Source organism: Scardinius erythrophthalmus, assembly GCF_964197995.2.
Source record: "Scardinius erythrophthalmus genome assembly, chromosome: 17".
Taxonomy (NCBI): Eukaryota; Metazoa; Chordata; class Actinopteri; order Cypriniformes; family Leuciscidae; genus Scardinius; species Scardinius erythrophthalmus.
In genome coordinates this window covers 28,752,484-28,773,425 of record NC_138237.1, presented here as the reverse complement: position 1 = coordinate 28,773,425, position 20,942 = coordinate 28,752,484, and the positions used below count along the sequence as shown (strand labels likewise).

The 20,942-nt window shown below is 36.1% G+C and overlaps 1 protein-coding gene across 8 annotated transcripts; it reads right to left on the bottom strand.

The window, feature by feature from the left end:
- Positions 1 to 1,672: 1,672 nt before the first annotated feature.
- Positions 1,673 to 13,896, bottom strand: slc25a14 (solute carrier family 25 member 14). 8 transcript variants are annotated; one of them, XR_014031938.1, is made up of 10 exons: positions 13,720 to 13,878; positions 13,046 to 13,144; positions 12,210 to 12,348; positions 10,003 to 10,097; positions 6,932 to 7,017; positions 5,705 to 5,800; positions 5,458 to 5,582; positions 5,150 to 5,363; positions 3,687 to 3,834; positions 1,673 to 3,573 (listed from the first exon to the last, which is right to left on the bottom strand). XR_014031938.1 is itself a non-coding variant. In XM_081390656.1 (9 exons), exons 2-9 carry the CDS (start codon positions 13,107 to 13,109, stop codon positions 3,793 to 3,795), a joined length of 861 nt encoding a protein of 286 aa, XP_081246782.1. In that variant the 5' UTR covers positions 13,110 to 13,144; positions 13,720 to 13,896; the 3' UTR covers positions 1,673 to 3,792. The 8 variants fall into 8 exon arrangements, 3 of the variants coding, with proteins under 3 accessions (XP_081246782.1, XP_081246783.1, XP_081246781.1); XR_014031939.1 differs by having other exon boundaries at positions 1,673 to 2,642; XR_014031940.1 differs by having other exon boundaries at positions 13,046 to 13,141.
- Positions 13,897 to 20,942: the final 7,046 nt, after the last annotated feature.

Below are 20,942 nucleotides of genomic sequence, written 5' to 3'. Positions count from 1 at the left end.
TTTAGGATACTTTGATGAATAAAAAGTTATAAAATTTTAAAAAAAAAAAAAAGAAGAAGAATTTTTTTAAAAAAATAGAAATATTTTGTAACAACAATATACACTACTGGTCAGTGATTTGGGTTCAGATTTTTTTTTTCTTTCTTTTTTGAAATAAATCAATACTTTTATTCAGCAAGGATGTGTTAAATTGATAAAAAGTGATAGTAAAGAAGATTTATATTAGAAAATATTTGGATAAATGAATAAATGCAGTTCTTTTTAACCTTTTTATTCATCAAATATATTAGGCAGCAGAACTGTTTCCAACACTCATAATAAATCAGAATATTAGAATGATTTCTAAAGGATCATGTGATAGACCGGCTGTCACTGGCTGAAGACTGGAGTAATGATCCTGAAAATTCAGCTTTGCTTCACAGAAATAAATTATAATTTAAAGTATAATAAATTGAAAACCAATTATTTTAAATTGTAATAATATATCACAATATAAAAAAAAATAATCTGTATTTTTGATCAAATAAATGCAGGCTTGATGAGCAGAAGAAACTTCTTTCAAAAACAAATAGTAATGTTTCCAAACTTTTGGCCTGCACTGTATTCACCCCAAAACTGCACAACTGTAGAGTAAAACATTAATAAAAAAGTGATAATAAAAAATGTGTCTTAAAACTGACATGATTGTCACAAACTCACACAGTCTGAAGCCTCTGGGGAACTCAGAACAACTGCTAACATTAAGTAAATAACTGCCATGAAATTATATAGACTATGCAATTAGATAAACTGTTCATTCACTACATCACTTTACCTCTGTCTTTGTCCCCTTTTATCCTCTTCTCTTCTTTTTGGCACTGTATCTATCGCAGACTATAATGCTCATTTATAATGTGTCATGTAAATTCGGCCATCCGTCACAATCAGGAAACTTTCACCGCGTCTAGAACTGGCGCGAGCTGCCAGGCCCGTTTCTACGAGCCTGTGTGTTAAGCGCCCTCAAACAAAAGCAATGCTGTCTACATTGGATGCGGCATCGCGCACACTACACAACAAATTACCAACAACTGATCGCGCGCGCGCTCTGTTTCTGACGCACTTCAAGCACTCGCTGGGCGCGGAAAGATTGCATCTCTCTGCCATCTGTAACCATGTTGACGTGCCGCCCGGTGTGGCCGCGATTCGCGGCGATTGTGGTTCCGTCCCGGGTTACCATGGTGACGGCTGTGAGATTACCCCCCGGCCCCCATTTTTTTTTTTTTTTTTTTACAGATCTGCATGATTCACGTAGGTCACATTTTCAGGTCGGAAAATCCGGAATTCCGGATTAATCCGGAAAAATCACATCCCTGGACTAAATGTGACCTATAGACAACAAACTTTCAGTGAAAACTGTATTTATTATTAGGGTGCACTGCACAGTTACATCAGACAAAGCAAAATAAATCAAACCAGCCACACACACACACACAAAAAAAAAAAAAAAAAAAAAAAAATCATGTTTAATACAATCATTGTCTATTCAAGCAACAGATCATAATAAATAATGTGTTCACCAAAGACATTTAACTAAAGAGTGGATCACAAAGAAATTGGCAATTGCAAGCATATATAATACACAGCAATGGATATTGGATGTTTTTGGATTTTTGAAGAAAAGAAAAAAGCAGCGTTGGGGATTTTATTTGCTTTTATATCCACTTTCAAAACACACACACACACACACACAGCAAATATTCCATCATGTGTGTGTGTGTAAACACTTAATTCTGCACTTTTTCATAAGCTCATTTATCAAATGAATTTGCTGTAGTAAATTTTAAATTGGGAGTAAATTGTATAATTTTCATCATTGTATGACAGTGTCGTCAGAACATTCATCATGACTTCCATTATACATCCAAATGAACACCCTTTACAATTAAAGTACATTTACACAAAATAACATTTCAAATGATAAAACAGCAAATATCTGCTAAATAAAACAAAAAATGTGAAAATCTGCAAAGCAAAAACAGACAAAAACAACAAAAACAAAAAACACCATGATCTGTGGGTGACTAACAGTAAATTGAAATAAATACACTGGCACATTCGTTAATGTGGTTCTTGGTCTTTGCTACACAATGAAATAAGCATTTTCAGAAGTTATCCAGAGGAATATTTCATGCACCATGCTGTAATGACCAATCTAGCAAAAGCCAAAAGTCTGAGAAAGAATTGGAAGCAAGTATATCAAAGAGGAAAACCCCTTAAAGTCGTATGAAGAACAGTTTGCCCATATAACTTAAGCAAGAATGTTTGATTAGTTTACAGTAGTTTGAATTGCTTATGAACATGTTAAAGGTTATGAATAACAGAGCACATTGAATTATAGCAGAAGATAAACCCTTCAAGTTTGGCTAGCACACCAAGAGGCATAAAACGATCAGGCAAAGGCATAAATACAAAAGCAGGAAGCGGTAAGGCTTGAAATATATTGACATACAATGATAAATATGTAACAGTACCTTCCCAATAATAATAATGTCACTTTAAAACTCAGAAACAACAGTGCAGTTCTGGTTCAAAACATGTACACTTTGGCAAAGGAGGCAAGCGCCAGAAATGCTACTGACCCCTTTTTCTCCACAAAATCTGACCTAAAATGCAAAAAAAAAAAAAAAGAAAAAAGTATATGCTAATATTTTATTTTTGTTCTATCATACAGTTGCAGTATTTACACACTCTTGACAGTTGCCAAAATGTTTAATATCTTGCATGTGCTTCTCAGAACACACACACACACAACTGCATACACACATCTATGTGGCAATTAAGAGATCGCTGCCAAAAAAAAAAAAAAAAACACAGTACATATATCTTGTGTACAAGTGATTTTCAATTCTGTGCGTGTTCAAGCATAAACTCCTCACCTATTTTCATTGAGAATTTCAGAAGTCTTAGACATAACATTGGATAAAAGAAGCTTTTTGCGCACACTGGGCCTTGTGAAACAAGCAACGTTGACTTGAATGTGACAACTTGAGCAAGAACGGTCTTATGAATAATTGAAGTTACACTAAAATTTGCTTGAGTTTTATGAATGGGGCCCATTGATTTCAAAGATCCAGGATGTGAGGTCACATCACCAACTTACTAGTTCCTTTGGTATTAATTTGACCTGTATACAAGTTTGCAACATGGATATGTCCTATCATATCTGCAGTCTACAGATAAAGCAAAAAGATTTGTCATTGAAGCGGTGTCTACATGTGAACACTTTAACTTACAAGGATAACATCTCATTTAGAGTGTGCTGACCTCAATATTCTAGAAAAAAAAGTAGAAAACAAATCTACTTATATTCAGTAATACACTAACTATTGCTCTACATCCTCACCCGGTGGACGTGTCTTTAGTAACTTAACTTGAGCATAATCGTTTGATGCCATGAGTGAGGAGAAACTACGCCTGATGGTTTCCAGCTATCGCACTTTAATTCAGATATTCATCAGCGCGGCTCCAAGCTGACTAAGCATATATTACGAGATCACCACTGGGCCTGTGAACATGGCGCTGACGGACAGATAGCTGCCAGGAGTGAAAAATAAAGCATTAAAGAGTGCAAAAACGAGTGTTTAAATGTGTCAAGTATGTGCAATACAAATGAGAAAAGAATAAAACAAGTTCTTAAATAAACATACTTAAAGGTGTGTGTGATGGAGAAGGGATGATGAATGCTGAAGGACAAAAGCTCCATTCACTCGCACTCACACACACAGACACAGTTCAGCGAAGTCACAGACTCAGCTACAATGGGAACTTCTTCAGCTGCTCAAAGGTGAGGAAGAACTGAAATTTAAGTCAAGGATCACAGGAAGAATAGATAGATGTCACTATATACGTTCACACACACAAATCTTATTCTCATGTTCTGGTTGGAAAACTAAAAACTTATCCTTTAAGTCTACTTCAAAATGTTGGAATTTCATTGCATTACATAGAAAATATTGAAGCCATTGGTATCTGCAAACAAATGATGCAAGAACTAACTAACTTAACTTCTGAGAAACTCCTTTTGTCTTTGATTTCAACAATATATCTATTGTTTTGAATTTTGAAACCTTAAATTTATTTGACATGTTTTGATTGAAAAGTGTGTTTGAGTTATTTAGAATAAATGCCACTTCATTGTAATGTGATATGTTCATGAAAATATATTAATAATAGAAATACATATTTTTCTGGCTTAAGTGTCAAGTATTTTTAGGGCCTACTTTGTGTGTGTGTGTGTGTGTGTGTGTGTGTGTGTGTGTGTGTGTGTGTGTGTGTGTGTGTGTGTGTGTGTGTGTGAGATATAGATCCATCGATCTCATGTTGCAGTGTACTGACCTCCAGTGGTTGGACTATGCAAACACTACAAACCCAAGGACATTTCACAGAGTGCTTTCACACTGGCAGTTTATTTCGAAACGGAGCATGATGGTTCGCATGAAAAATTGGGAATGTGAAAGCTGTCATGCGGATCGTGAACTCGTGTCCGCACTTGTTCAAGAAGTAAAGTAACCTACTCATGCGTTTTAGCCAACGACAACGTCATTAGTTCAACAAAAGATGTACACTGTAAAAAAATATTTTCATGATTTATCCTTGAAATGTATCTTTTTTCTTTAGTCAGATCAACTGGATAATTTATGTGGTTCAAATAACATAATATTTTGAGTTTCTGTTGATTAAACCAATCTCAAATTTCTTATTTCACTGAACTCAATTTTAAGGCAACCAGGTTACTTTTTAAGTTAAACCAACAATCATTTTTTACAGAGTAGGGGATGACACTGGTGATGATTTACCTTGAATACGAGCGAGAGAGAGCAAATCAGCTGTCTCCTGTGAGCCAGTTAGCATGCAGCAGAAAGCCACCTTCATGTTACGCGCATATAGTGACCCAAGTGTTGTCATGCACTCTGCTGTGCATAATACCACCGAATAAATACAAACAATATATTGACCTGCTCTTCATAATGCGCCATGCAAGTTTGTGATGAAGATGAAAGCAAAAGCACTGGGTTTGATAGAATCAAGCAGGTCTGAAACCAGACCACTTGAACCATCGCACTTGGCCCCTTAAGGTCCTAAAACAAAGTACTTTACTGATAAAGGATACAATGATGTTCCAGGGCCCCAGACGCAGCCAGTTGGGCCAGAAGCCTTTATAGAGGGCAAAAAACCCTTCATTTCTCCAGGTCTGCATGAGTCCGTCCAGGGTGCCCTTGTACATATGGTTACCGGCGAGCACACGCTGATTCATCATACGCGTCCTCACCACGTCCACTGGGTTGGAGGCCAGCGCTCCTGCCAGACCACACGCAAAACTGGAACTAAATAAACAGAAGCAGCAACGTGACTCATGAGGTCAATGTTTTAATAATTCAAATTTTACATCAAAAAGCAAGAACTGCTAGAAATGCTCACATGAAATGAGTTAACACTGTGTCTCCCATCAGGCCTGAAAGAATCAAATGCTTCTTGGTGATGTCATAGACCGGCAGCTCCACACCCACCACGATGGCTGCCCTCTGTGCAGTAGGAATGACACCCTGAAAACAAGACAGACATGAAAATCCCAGAAGGAGATATTCAAACAGCCGACGGCCACGCATGCTTTGAAATCTCACCACTGATGTCTCAGACTCAGACAGGACGTAATGAAAGCACTCACCCTCCACAGGCCCCGCGTGCCCTCGGTCTGGTAAATGTTGATGAAATTAGACATCATGCTTCCCTGTAACAGGCTGCCTTGAGCCTGCATGCGAATCTGATAAAGCCGAGAGAAACAAGACATCAGACAAAACAATCTCAGTGGTCTAAGCGGCTGCACGATATATATTGAAATTTTAAATATCACCAATGTACATAGCTTGCGATATCTGAATGATTTGAATAGGTTACTTCAAAATGTAGCGGAAACCTATATATAGGTTATATGAATTTATTTTTTAAATATAATTTATTTATTTTACACACTTCAAGCTATTTCGTATCACATATCGAATTTTTTAACAAGTTATCGCATATCACATTTTTCTTCAATATCGTGCCGTCCTAGCTAGGTTAAAGATAAGATGGGAAACATACTTATCTTTAACACAGCCGCAAGCAGTTCGGTTATTAACACCAAGTATGTACACAAAATGTGTTCGCATGCAATTCATAACCGTAAGCAAATTTGTGTGCTGGCCAAGCTGTCAAATACTGAAATCAATGTTGCTGTCTATTCAGGAATCTGGGAGAATCAAAATTTATAGGACATTTATTATCATTTATTTAAACTAATTTTAGAAGACCTAAGCATAAATATGAAAATAAATATGTCTACACACATACGCAAACACCACAGTTCAAAAGTTAGGGGTCAGCAAGATTTAAAATAATAATAATAATACTGCTTTTATTTAGCAAGGATACATTAAATTGATCAAAAGTGACAGTAAAGATATAATATCTACAATAGATATTTTAATATTGGTCTTTTGAACTTTTCTTTTTTTTTTACCAAAACAATCAGAATCTGTTTTCACTAAAATATTACACAGCACAACTATCATAAGCAAAAACAGTTGTCAACATTGCTAACAATAAGAAATGTTTGTTGAGCATCAAATCAGCATATTAGAATGATTTCTGAAGGATCATGTGACTGAAGACTGGAGTAATGATGCTGAAAATTCAGCTTCACCATTACAGTTTTTGGATCAAACAAATCTCGTGTGTCAAATTCAATGTTCTATATTTATTTATTCATATTTGGTTTTTTTACATTTATTTATTCTCTCCGGATAATTCCGCAACAGAAAAAAAAGACTAAATACATGCACAGTTATATTAACATTTTTCTGCATTATTATACTAAAATTTGTTGTGGCTTTTCGGAGGAGACTTTACATACCTTTAGCACATCAGTTGGATTTGCCAAAGAGGAGGACAAAACACCAGACACCACCCCACAAAACACATTAATCACCATAGTTTCATCTGGAAAACAGACAAGAGCACCCATTAGATTCAGAATGTTCTGTAACACGTTTCATTAAAGACTAAAAAAAGAAGCTACAAATCAATTAGCAGTTTAATGATTCAAATCAATAACAAACACAATAAGGAAGGAATAAGACATGCAATAATCAATCAACCATAGATAAACTAATTTAAAGTGCACTAAAGTCTTATTTTTGTAAATGCTCTGAGTAAAGCCTTGTCTCAGTATTTTAAGATGTGGCACCTAGTCTTTATAGAGCAAGGCACTAATGATAAGACCCCAAGAGGAGAGAAAAATGAATGAGATTAGAGTTCAGTGTGATGTGTGACAGGAGGAGAAAGAACAAAATTGAAGTGTGGATCAAATTTAGATCAATAATTACAGTGATTCCTTGATCAATGTGACCAACAGTCAGAACAGCCGTTCATTTTGGCAGGAGAACAGGTATTGGTATCCCCACACCAGCAGGCAAAGCCTGTATCAAAATAAGCATTTGACAAAAAGTGGCAACATCCTTGGAAAACCATGCAGTAAAAGCAATAGAAATCGGCCAGAAGAGTCTGAATACAGCATGTTTAATACAATAGAAAGGCCAAGCTGTGACCTTTCTTTGAGTGTTTGTCACAGGGATTCAATTAATGTTGTTTGCAGAGCAGGGAAGATTCTGTAGCAGGTCAGATGGAAATCCGCGGCGCCAGCACCAGATAAGGTAATGCTAGAGACCTGTCTGCCTTTGTTTGGACCGCACATTAGTGATGGTGGTTACACCTTGTTTTCAACAACAGTTTTGGTAGAGCCTCGTAATAGTGGAAAATTTAGCTAAATGCAAAAAAAAAAAAAAAAAAAAAAAAAAAAAAAAAATGTGTTCCTTAAACCCGTTATCTATGTAACAAGCACATTATAGCTTCTGTTCACCATATTTGATGTGTTCACGACTTGGATAAAACCACTTGATTCCACTTTTACAATCTCTTTATGAACGTCAAAGTTTTGGTGCAATGAGCTTTCAATGGAGGGACGGAATTCGCTCAGATTTCATCAAAGACATCTTAATTGCAACGGATTTGAAACAACAGGAGTAAATTTAAATTTTGGGATGAACTAACCATTTAATAAATCACAAACTATACAGCTAGACAATTCAGTGCAATTCCTGAACAAATTGCTCTTATGTGACCGTTCATTTTAGTGAATCAAAAACACTTATAAATCAGTCAGGGGTGTGTTTCCTTAGTTGGCAACGGGAAACTCACCCTAGGGAAATTAATGAGAACTGAATTTTTGCTTTCATCATGTCAGGATCGGATGGGATTGTAAGAGACATCTAACCAAAATCATTAAATTTCCCCGAATCCCATCTGTTTTGTGGAATGACACCTTGAACCAAAAAGACTCCACTGTGGCCATGACTATTCATCAAAATGCCAGATTTATACAAAGAAAACGACTTGCCACTTAATCACAGCTGGTTAGGACAAACTCAGATTAGCACACGAGAGACAGGATTTATTGTTCTCTGACCTACATCATGCCTAGTTACGGCACAGTGTTAGGTAGCTAACTGAAAATGGACCCTTACAAGGGACTGATCTGAAATGCATTCAAGGGCAACTGTTAACAATTGCTTTTGTAAATCCTCACAAGCACTATTTGGACAACTACATGAATGTTGGACTGATTCTCAACATTGATTTCAGTAGTCTGGGAAGTTAATGGGATAGTTCACCCAAAAATTAAAATTCTGTCATGAATTACTCACCTTCATGTCGCTCCAAACTCATAAGACTTTTGTTCATCTTCGGAACACAAATGAAGATCTTTTTGATGAAATCCAAGGGCCTTCTGTCTCTCCGTAGACAGCTACGCATACGCAACTACCACTTTGACGCTTCAAACATTTCATAAAGAGATCGTAAAACTATAAAGAAATCGTTAATCCATATGAATCGAGTGGTTTAGTCCAAATTTTCTGAAGAGACTATCGCTTTATATGATGAACAGATTGAATTTAGGCTTTTATTCACATAAACATTGACCAGCTAACATAAACAAAAGCTCAACCGAACCTGCTTGACTCCCGAGAACAAACCTCTTGCAGAAGCTCAAACGTGCTGCGTAACATGAGAATGAACCTCATTGGTTCTTTCAGAAGCTCAAACGTGCTGCGTAACATGAGAATGAACCTCATTGGTTCTTTCAGAAGCTCAAACGTGCTGCGTAACATGAGAATGAACCTCATTGGTTCTTTCAGAAGCTCAAACGTGCTGCGTAACATGAGAATGAACCTCATTGGTTCTTTCTTGTCAGGTGAACATGCTTGAGCTTCCGTTTACCACAACTGATGTGTGAGTTCGTGAATATTTAGTTGTGATCAATCAATCAATCTCTTTATCATCTTTCTGAGGCATCAAAGTGGCAGTTGCGTAGCTGTCTATGGAGGGACAGAAAGCTCTCAGATTTAATTAAAAAAAGATTTGACGAATTTTGTTTTAATTTTGTAAAATTACTGACAGAATTTTCATTTTTGGGTTAATTATCTCTTTAAAGCTATTGCTACTCTAATAAAATAAAATAAAAAAGAACATTTGTGACTGCATGTGTGCAACATGTTTGTCATGTTGGCTAATAGGTCAATGACTATGACTACCCCATATCACTCAACACATTTACGGTGTAGATCATTTTCTGGAGATGATTCATTCCTTGTCATAGAGCTACCCGCTACAGTCAAAGTAGGTCATCATCAATAAGTTATGTCACAGAGATGTTTGATATCAATGTTTTTATATTTTAGATATAGTTAGATATTAATATAATTGTAAGATCATGTAATTGAAGATAACAGCATCAAAGTACCAAACACAAAGTTTAAAGCTTTGTAGCTTTTCCATTCTGTTCTCAGACTACAGAAATGTTGCACTGAGAAGAAAAGATGTAGTATGAAATGAACAGTATGATCAAAGGATTTATCCTAAACCCACCTTCAGGATGGCTAACAAACAGTTTCTTCAGTGTGTTGTAGGTACCGATCTTGATTGTGCCGTAGGAAGCTTGCCGAAGGAGCGCAGGTGAAATTCTAGGAATAAAAAAAACACCCAACTTCAAGGTCATTGCTTTCTTTCCATTCTGAGGTTAAATGGAAATCTAAATAGATCAGTTTCAATGACAGACTAAATATATCACAAGACCATGCAATGACTAACAAGCACATTTATTAATGCAAGGATTTATATAAATTAAGTTCTAAGGATTAACCAAACTAAAAAAGAATGAATGGTCATCAAAGACAAAATCATGCAAAGCACATATGCAAACATTTGTGCAAATTGGTTCAACAAAAGTACACCATTTCACCATATTTTTCCACAGTACCACAGGAAAAAAAAATTCCTCTGAAAAACAGGCTGGCCTCATCATTGCAAATAGCACAAAATGTTGTGATAAGTGGTGGACGAAGTACACAAATCAAGTACTTGAGTAAACTTAATAAAATATTCCTCCAGTGAAAGTACAAGCACTACTTTTAAAATCTACATGAATAAAAATACAAAACAACTTAATTTTTAATTTACTTAAGCATTAATAGTAAAAGGCACTAATCGATAAAGCACATTTATTATTTACTTTAGCCAGCACTAGTCAATAAGGAAGATAAGAACAGACATTTAATATGTATTGATCTGAAAATATGCTAATGTTTTATTTACTAAAAACATGAACTTTCAACATGAAAATATCAATTTAAGTTAGGCTACTGATAATTCAAGTGTTCAAACTAGTGAAAATGACTAAATATACCATACAGTATAAAACAATTGGGGAATACAAATTGTCTGTAATTGTAGTGGCAAATAATAGAAGCATACATTATATGCAGACGTAACATGGGCTAAGAGGCATCAACATTTTTAGAAGAATGCTATGCATCCACAATCAAGCATTTCATACAATGGACTTAAACAGCTCGACCTTTTACAGCAGATTTAGTTCTGAAATAACTAATATGATTTTCTTTAGGGATGCAGATGCATTGTAGGATTTTTTTGGGCCGATACCAATTTTTAACAAACAATTATTGGCAGATTCAGATCTCTTATTTGAAGTTCTGTCAGTAAGTATTTCGATCATGTTTTAAATTAGCAAAGTTCAAAAACGCATGCACTAAGTCGTACTAGCTAGTTTATTGCTGCATCATCAAATATTTTCTAATGAACAAGGAGCAGATCCATTTAACATTCAGCAGGCCAACATAGATACATTAATACAGCAGAACAAAGATACATATGCAATAAACAGTGCTTTTTAGGTAGCAGTTTTAACAGTAGTTTAAATAAATATCGGCGTCGATAAATCACTGCATCTCTAATTTTCTAAAAGCTTCCCATTAAATTTTTTTGACTCGAGAACCGCAGCAAACAGATGAGTCCAATTCATAAATGAATCGTTCAGTGCGCTTTGCAAAACGATTCAACATGTTCATTGAAAAGAATCAGTCGGATCACAAATCAAACATTGCTATCGCATCTCAGAGAGGGAGTTGATTTCTGATATGTTTTTGTGAAATGAAGAACAAGTTTTGAATACAGTGAACTTAAGTTCATCAACGAAGTGGGTGATTGCTGCTTACTGGCCCAAATAATAATCATTTAAAAAAGCCCACCAGTCTCTATATATAAATCTGGTCCTATTCAATCAAAGTCTACTTTTTCACCAGAATTATTGTGAGACAGGCAAAAAAGTTGAATCACTAAGAATTAATACATAGCCTTAAAGTGTTTTAAAAAGAAAATGATAAGCAATGGCAGTAACCACCTAACCATAAGCTTCAGGCCAGGGAAAGAAACAGCGGATTAATATGAGATGATGGTTTGAAAAACTAGATGCTCTGACTGAGACGCACAGATTAAATGACCAAGTAGCCTGGAACGACTGCAGTTTGCGCACGCCAAAGCAGAGGGCCAGTTTCACTTGACTCAGCTCCTCTACAAACCTTGTGAATTAAATACCATCTATATTTAGAGTTTATTACAGCTATCAGCTGTATTTTAAACCCACTGAACGGGTTACACATATACCTCTAAAAGGGAACAACTCTGATATTCAGAAATTGTACAGTAAAACACCATAACACTGATGCTAAAGTGAAGCATTTGTTGTCATTCAGAAGCTTTAAATAATTCAAACTCACCCCGAATACAACGCTCGGACGCCTTCTTCACTTCCAATCCTGAACAAAGCGTGGAACATCCCCCGATATCGGACCTCCATGCAGTGCGTCTGCCCTTGAACCTGGAGACGCGTTTTTGTGAGATCAATGGGAAATGTACCTGCAAGATTCAATTATGGGTTACATTTCAGATCAACTCTAAAAGTACTTTATTATGCATATTAGTACTGTATCTAAAGGCTGCTTTGTTTCTCATATCTGTCATCGAATGTCCTACCCTATTTCGAACAGTTCGCTCTCTTTTTGTGGCTGGGAATGTTGTTTTTCATGTTCTGCAAATCGTTCTTCCACTAACAATCAAGGCTCATTATATAGTCCTTCCAATGTGCAAACACGCCAATTGCGATTCTAAAGGTAATACTTTGGTAGCTATAAATAACAATATATTTAGTAAAGCAACTAATAGAAGTAATAAATAGTAATAATAATAATGTAAAAGCTTTACAATTATAATTTTATACTAATATAACAGTATAACAATTATAATAATGATAATAATAAAAAATAAAATATTTATAATACCCGTTTTATTGTGAAAAACTGATTATTATTTACATATTAGTGTAAAAATCTAGAAAGAAACTCGGTTCTTTATATCAGCTATTGGACACGTAAACAAAAATACGTCTGAACAAAACTAAATAATACATTATATTCTCTCAAATATGAATACGCATTCTGTCACTTTCATATGAGATAATAACATGTATTCCGAATAACTATACAATGCAAACTTAAATGAAGAAGTGCTCTTTAATAGGTGATAAAAAAATAGCAGGTGCACAACAGAGACTCACCGAATTCTGCGACAATTGAGGCCATTCCTCCATAGACGAACGGCTTCCAGTTCAGGTTTGCCATTTCTGTAGCGGCCCCCTCGGCTTGATGGAGTCCTACTAAAAACAGCAGGAACCCAAAATATGAGCAAACCAGCTGTTTTAATCTCACACTGTACAACATAGCGCTACCCGTCTGTGACACAGCCAGTCTTCCCAGATTCATAGACAAATGTGCACCGGAATAAGACGAACCGCATTAAAGAATCATTGCAAGCGCCATAGGAAATTTGCGGTAATTCTATTGGTTGTAAAGTCTGTCAGTCATTTTATCTGCTATCCTGATTGGTGGGAGTGATCTGAAGTTCCACCTACTTCCGTCACCATGGAGGTTGAGTGACAGCAAGCAACGGCTCTCGCCTATTCTCTCTTCAACCCATGTAACATTTAACTTTTTAGGTCATCATTGCAAATTAAAAAGAGAAACAGAATGCGACCAAACTCACCAATATAAATAAAATGGGTCTATGGCGTTGGCGTAGTGTGAAAGACCGCTATAACGTTACTTGGTTGCGAATCGGACATCTAACGGCTTGTAACTGTTAACGTTAGCCAGGTACGCAGAACTACTCTCGTAAAGTACAAAACTGAGTCATCGCGACATTTAGGCGATATCGCTCCGTGAGCTCACGTACCTGTGGCTTGGTGGTTCAGTCACCTCTGTTATTTTATTTTTGACCCCATCGTCTCGAACACTTGTAGGATTATAGAACTTTTCGCAGTCAAACTCCAGGAGCGCACCTACGGCTCTTAGTTTACCATCATGTGTCTCTAGCAGGAACTCAACTCACCGCAACCGGAAGTTCCCGCCCGGAAGTTTGAAAGAGACTAGACTCCGCCCCCTCCATTTTTCAATGTCACCCTGTCCGTCAAGGGGGAGAAATCAGAGGTTTGATTTAAACAACAATTTTTTTGGTACTTTTTTCCCCCAGGGTGACGTTAAAGAAATTCATGTTTTTAATGCTTTTTTAAAATCAACAAATAGCATGTGCAATAGCATGTCCATATTACATCAGAACATGTCACATGCTTCTAAAAAGAGAAAATGAAAAGAAAGAAAACAACAGAGAGGGTACATGTCTATATATTGTTGAATAAGTGTAAATATATACTGTTCATGAAAATGTTAAATTAAGAACATATTGCATATTTTTAGATTTTGACATCGCATCTTTGCACATTTTAATCTTCTTAAGCACTGTAAATTGGGTTTGCCATTTGTGAGTTTACATTTGTGGATATGAAATTTACATAGAAATAAAATAAAATTCATAAGGAAACCAACATCCTTTGAGCAACGGTCCTTAATACAATAACTTAAAATCACATGTTTATAGGATAAGTAGAGAGAAGTATTTAAAATATTGTCAGCAATGAATCTCTTAACATCTTTCCAGAAACACTGTGTATCTTGGCAGGATCAATACATATGAGAAATTGTTTCCGTAGAACTTTCACAGAAAGAGCATTTAGTTTAAATATCACTTTAAATTTTTTTGTAAAAATTGCTTGGTAGGATAGACTCTATGACTTATTTTATATGAGATTTCCTTAACCTTAATTGTAAGAAGGAATTTTAGAAAAAAATATTTTAAAGGAAAGAGCTGAGATGTCAAATGTGGGTGGTCCTTCATGCAATGACAATATATATGTATATATATATATATATATATATATATATAGTGCTATGCATAAGTGAATACACCCATGCTAAAGTTGACTAAAAAGAGGAATAAAAAATCATATTTTGGAAATTGAACTTAATGCCTTAATTTAAAAAATTACGAAAAATCCAACCTTTAAGGACACCAATTTTCTTTGTGAATGAATAATGTATCGTAAATAAATAAATGTTCTTCCTTAAAATACATGGTGCATAAGTGTGTACACCCCTATGTTAAATTCCCATAGAGGCAGGCAGATTTTTATTTTTAAGTATTTTTTTTTTTTTTTTTTTTTTTAGGATACTATGCATCCTGATAAAGTTCCCTTGGCCTTTGGAATTAAAATAGCCCCACATCATCACATAGCATTCACCATACCTAGAGATTGGCATGGTTTTATTTCAGTTAGTCTAAAAGCTAGTTTGATTTGCATTGAGAGATGATCTTATGGAAAGTACCCCATGCCAATCTCTAGGTATGGTGAAGGCTATGTGATGATGTGGGGCTATTTTAATTCCAAAGGCCAAGGGAACTTTATCAGGATGCATAGTATCCTAATTTTTTTTTTTTTTTTTAAATACTTAAAAATAAAAATCTGCCTGCCTCTATGGGAATTTAACATAGGGGTGTACTCACTTATGCACCATGTATTTTAAGGAAGAACATTTATTTATTTACGATACATTATTCATTCACAAAGAAAATTGGTGTCCTTAAAGGTTTAATTTTTCCAAATTTTTTAAATTAAGGCATTAAGTTCAATTTCCAAAATATGATTTTTTATTCCTCTTTTTAGTCAACTTTAGCATGGGTGTATTCACTTATGCATTGCACTGTATATTGATATATTGGATTACCAAAATAAAATAAAATTCAGAGATCAGAAATTGTAAAAGTTTATTTCATTTTCATCTTTACACATTTTTTATCACTCAACGGTAATAAAAGGTATTCTTTTCCCCCATAAAACAGAATGTAAAAAAAAAAAAATACACAAATAAAAATGTATTGTGAAAAGCTGTAACTTTGTTAATTGAAAACTGTGAACTCCCCAATCCCACCACTCAATAACTAATATGTAAACCACTTCTTTCTATTAACGTCTCTTTGTTCAACCAAAGAATCACCTTTTGACTCTCTCTGTATTGTCTGTCCATTTGCTCTATAAGGTTATACAGATCGCATGTTACAATGCAAGCAAAATTTGTCCATCTTTAACAGGACTATGCTCCCACAAATCCACACCAGCAGCATAATAAGACGTCATCATTACGTCAATAAGCATCATTCGCAATGAACACCCCAACCTGCAAAGAGATCACAAAAAGAGTCATTTCCGTCCATTGTAAATCTCTCTTATGGCTTTTTAATGCTTCGGTATCATAAATTTGAACACACAAACTCATTGTAAAAGGAGATGCACCTTTTAATGATGTTGGGAAATATATTTTAAAGTTCTCACGCTTAAAAGTCAACAGTTTTATGTCAATAATGCTGATGTCATGATAAGTGGTCCGTAGACTTTGGTTGTGGTTTCACCTTCCCTCTAGATGTGGTGTCACAGAGTTGTGCGTAGGAGCCTCATCACACGCTGGTACAGCTGCTGAACAACTGATACCAGATTCCTGCAACACACAGAAGTGATGAACTTCATGAGTTACAGTTATTCATGCACATGATTCACTAAAGGGATGATTCTCCATTTCAAAAATAAAAATTCGGTCATTACTCCCTTTGCGAAACTTTGCTATTAGCACTTCCTTAAAACTAAAAATAAGAAAGTACACTTTTAGTCTACTTTTAATGTACTTCTCAGAAATATACTTAAAATTGCACTTACTTGACCTATACTGACAGAAAAAGGTGAGTATATTTGGCCAATACTTGTACTCAATGTTTTGATCGAGAATCCCCTCGTAGTCAATAATTTTATCCCTTAAAACTAATCTTTTATGACCAAAATTACATATTCAAGTGTTTTCCCTGAAAAAAAAAAAACATCTATGAATATGCAAACTATCCCCGCCTCCACTCACTCACACCAGGGGCACATTGAAGCTCAAACCGGCGTGCAACGTTTTGCTACAGTTTCCGGGTTGAACAACATGTTTCCTGGAAACGGTTTGCAACGGGGTTTGAGATGCGTTTTCTCTTGTTTGGGTGAGACAAAAATGTCAGCCCAATCAGCAGCAACATGTATATAAACCACGCGGTATTAAAGAGACAGCTCGCACAATGGGTCCAAGTAAAGTCGTTTACAAATGCGTCCGCTGCAGCTCGGTATACTCAACAATTGAAGATGTTAGAGGACATGTTTGTCGTAAAAGTTTTATGGTAAAAATATAGCATATCAACAGTGATCAGAAATAATGCTAAGCCTAATACTCACAATAAAAATAATACGGACGTAAGATGTAGATTATCCTCCACCTGAAATGTTTGTCTTTTCATCCTGAAATAGGAGGCAAATGTTGGATCACAATAATTAGGAACCACAGTTTTCACAAATCCCTTTACTCGATTGGGATGTTCTCTTTTATTCTGGACGGCAAGGGCAGTGACTATAACATCGAGTGTATTTTTGCAGTATTAAACACGTATTTATATCGATTTCATCAGGCTCCGAAAATTCTTCAAAAAGACACAAAGAATGGCCTACTCAGCTGCCATAGTTGCAACTCTTGCGTCATCAGAACAGGGTGTTCAACGCACCACCGTTTCCGTAAAAAAAAAAAAAAAAAAACGTTTTGCAACTTTTTTTCGGGGCTGAACGCAACCCAGGTAGTTTACAAGGTAGTTTGTGACGTCAGAAACACCAGCGATTTAAAACCGCGTTTTTGGTTCACTGCTGTTGGTTAAAGGGGGGTGAAATGCTATTTCATGCATACTGAGTTTTTTTACACTGTTAAAGAGTTGAATTCCCATGCTAAACATGGACAAAGTTTCAAAAATTAAGTTGAACGTTTGAAGGAGTATTTTTGTTCGAAAAATGCTCCTTCAGGTTTGTCACAAGTTTCGGAAAGTTTTTTTCGAGTATGGGCATGTGTGACGTCAGTGACGGAGTAATATCTTCACCAGAGGGAGCGGGGGCCGGTGAGAGAATTTTTCACGAGTGAAGATATTACTCCGCCAAGACGAAGTGCTTACAAGCACTTGCTATGGTATTCCGCCATACAATATAGTTATCCATTTTACATGCTTAGAAAAGCGCAACGTTTTGTTTTGTGTCACCGTCCTAGGTCGAGTTACACTACGCGAGTAACTGTATTTAAATAGGGAAAACGTGGAGGTGTTTGGTAGCTTCTCTGCTTGGCCCATATTGAATGAACTGAGTGAACAAAGTTTCTCCGCACGCCAGAGCGATTGAGTGCACGCACTGAGACGAGAGAGGTATGTATCAACTCGTCTTAGTTAAGGGAATAACATAGTTTAATATGAAAAGACGGTGGAGTATCCCTTTAAGGATCGAGCAGTCACAATGATAAAGGTTCGCGGTCGTGCGTTGGAACCGGGCAGTGAGTAAAACTGCTTCAAATGTCTCTGTGTGTTGTTAGTTCGGCGCGTAAGCACAGCTTTAGCTCCGCCCACACGGCCCGCCTCCAGCCGCTCGTTTTTTTCCGGAAAGACTCGGTACAGCCTATCTTTCTTTTATAAATATAATAAAACTAAAGAATTTTTGGAGATATGAAGGATGCAATACTACTCTATAGGTACTCAAGATTAACAGGAGATTGAGTGAAAATGTGCATTTCACCCCCCCTTTAACACAAGCAATGGTGTTGACTTATGAATTTGCACATGGTTTGTCTTAAAGCATATTAAAAACACCACATGGACAAATAAACAACATTAAAAGCATGATTTTCACCAGAGACTTTAAGTATTCTAGGTATACTTGGCTTGTAGTTGTGTTTACTCTTTTGATTGAGAAGCCTATTAAATACTTTTTCACATACATTTTACATACTGTCTTATAAATTTACATTGTTTGAAAATATTGATTTATAAAGAAAACAGATATGTTCCTGAGTCTGAGTATCTGATTTTTTTGTGTAGGCTAGTCCACTGGTAGGGTACAGAGGAATTTACTTCAAATCTACTTTTCCCCTAGACTGGGTAAACCCAGCCCGACCTGCCGGCGATTAGATTTCGCCCTGCAGCTCAGGCTGGAAACCTGTACATTCTTCTATCCTGCTTCCGTTACAAATCTACGGGGGCCAATCACAAACTGGCTTATCCACCTGGCGCGCTTGGCGGGTTTAATCCGATCCAGTTCCTTTAACCTCTCGACGATGCTCAATGGCTTCTTTAGTTTAGCAAACAAATCGCTGGAGTGGGTTTAAATACCACTCACTTTCATGTTTTTTTTTTTTTTTTGCACAACCTGCAAAAATCGCTCGATGCCATTGCTGCTTCTGCAAACCGCTGATCAATGCTCCAAACCAAGACGTTTGTTGACACGTTTCCTGCCTGGAGTTTTCGCTGCAAAGTGCGTCACCTGGATCGTTGGTCTGATTGGTTGAAGGATTATCCAATTGCGTACAGTTATTTGAACTATGCCCGTTGATCACACCTCTTGTGCAGTAGAAAATACAGAGCAGACTCCCCAGACTAATGTTCAGTCTTAAAAGATTGAGCTTGGTCTGGTGATAGCCAGACTACTTTTGCCCACCATTGACTGAATTTTCCGGCTATCCATGTTTTCACTGTTTGTTATACGGTAGAGGAGCGCAACTACGCGTCTTCTGAAAGAGTACAGAATCTCCAGATCAAAACACAGTTGAAGAAGAAGAAGAAACAATAGAAGATTGCTTACGCAAATGTAAAATAACGCAATCATCAAACATTAAACAGCATATAAATCAAAACTGCCTAACATTACTGAATGAAATGTCGAACCCATGAAGAGGAAACGACTGTGAAGCTTTGGCTGGACGCGATCTGAATTCTATCCGGACGTAGTCTTCAACAAAAATGTGATGTTCTCAGCTTTAGTTTAAAATGTTGCCTTACCCAAACTTACCCAGATTCAAGTGTTGATAAAAAAAGGATGTATGAAGCTAGAATAAAATGGATTTAAAATGGAAAAAGTTAAAGTACAGTAATTAGGAAAAAAACTTAATAGGAACATAGTAGCCTAGTAAACTTAAAGTGCAATATATATATATATATATATATATATATATATATATATATATATATATATATATATATATATATATAGTAAACTATAGCCTAAGTATGATGTTTTGTTCACTTAAAGAAAACTTATAAAACTAAGAAAGCAGTATAAAACAATGAAATAAGTTACTGAGAGTATATTTCAAAGTGTAGGCTACATCCATAAACAAAAAAATGTGCTACAAGTATTAAAATAGTAAAAAGTTTTTATCTATAGTACTCAATGTTCACTACTGATAAAGTAAACTTAAAAGTATACTTTTATATAGTCTACTAAAAAGTGGGCCAATTTAGTCCCAAGCAGCATTGAAATAGTACTACTAGTATACTTCTAGTACATTTTGATATACTTACTGCATAAACTATACTTAAAAATATACTTGAACTTTACTAAAGTATACTTAATAAAATGAACTTTTTTCGTATGGGTTGATCACTCTCAAGTCACTACAAACGTATTAAACACAAAAGAAGATCTTTTGAAAAATGCCTCAACTATCCCTTTAATTGCTTGAAAATGAAGATTAGATGTATTTTAAATAGTTTAAGGTGGCCTTTAAACTCACCGGGCACCATTCGAGACACAGTTGTTTCTGTCCGGGTGAAGGCAAAAGAGTGACGCCACGCAATACGCACAGCACAACAACATGGAAAGCAGTCTCCGCTTTAAAGACATTCTCCCGATGCTCTGAACAACCTGAAGAATCTTCAGTATTCTTTTCAAAGAGCCCAAGACGTTCCTTATTTATCCACCTCAAGGTGAAGACGGGCAGTGATGTGTCGGCGAGGGGTAGACACGGTTCTGCACAAATCGCATCCAAGAGCTTTCTGTGAGCTGAGCGTAGCAGTGGGCACAACAACTGCTGACCAAAATCCACTTTCAATAGCAGTGAAAAGTCTAGTAGGGATGAATAACATCACCACATTGTTGGCCGGTGGGAGTCAGGCTTTATTGTGTAGCACTGTTATAAACAGATCTTTCCTCGGAATGGACAACTGTGTGCAGATTTTTA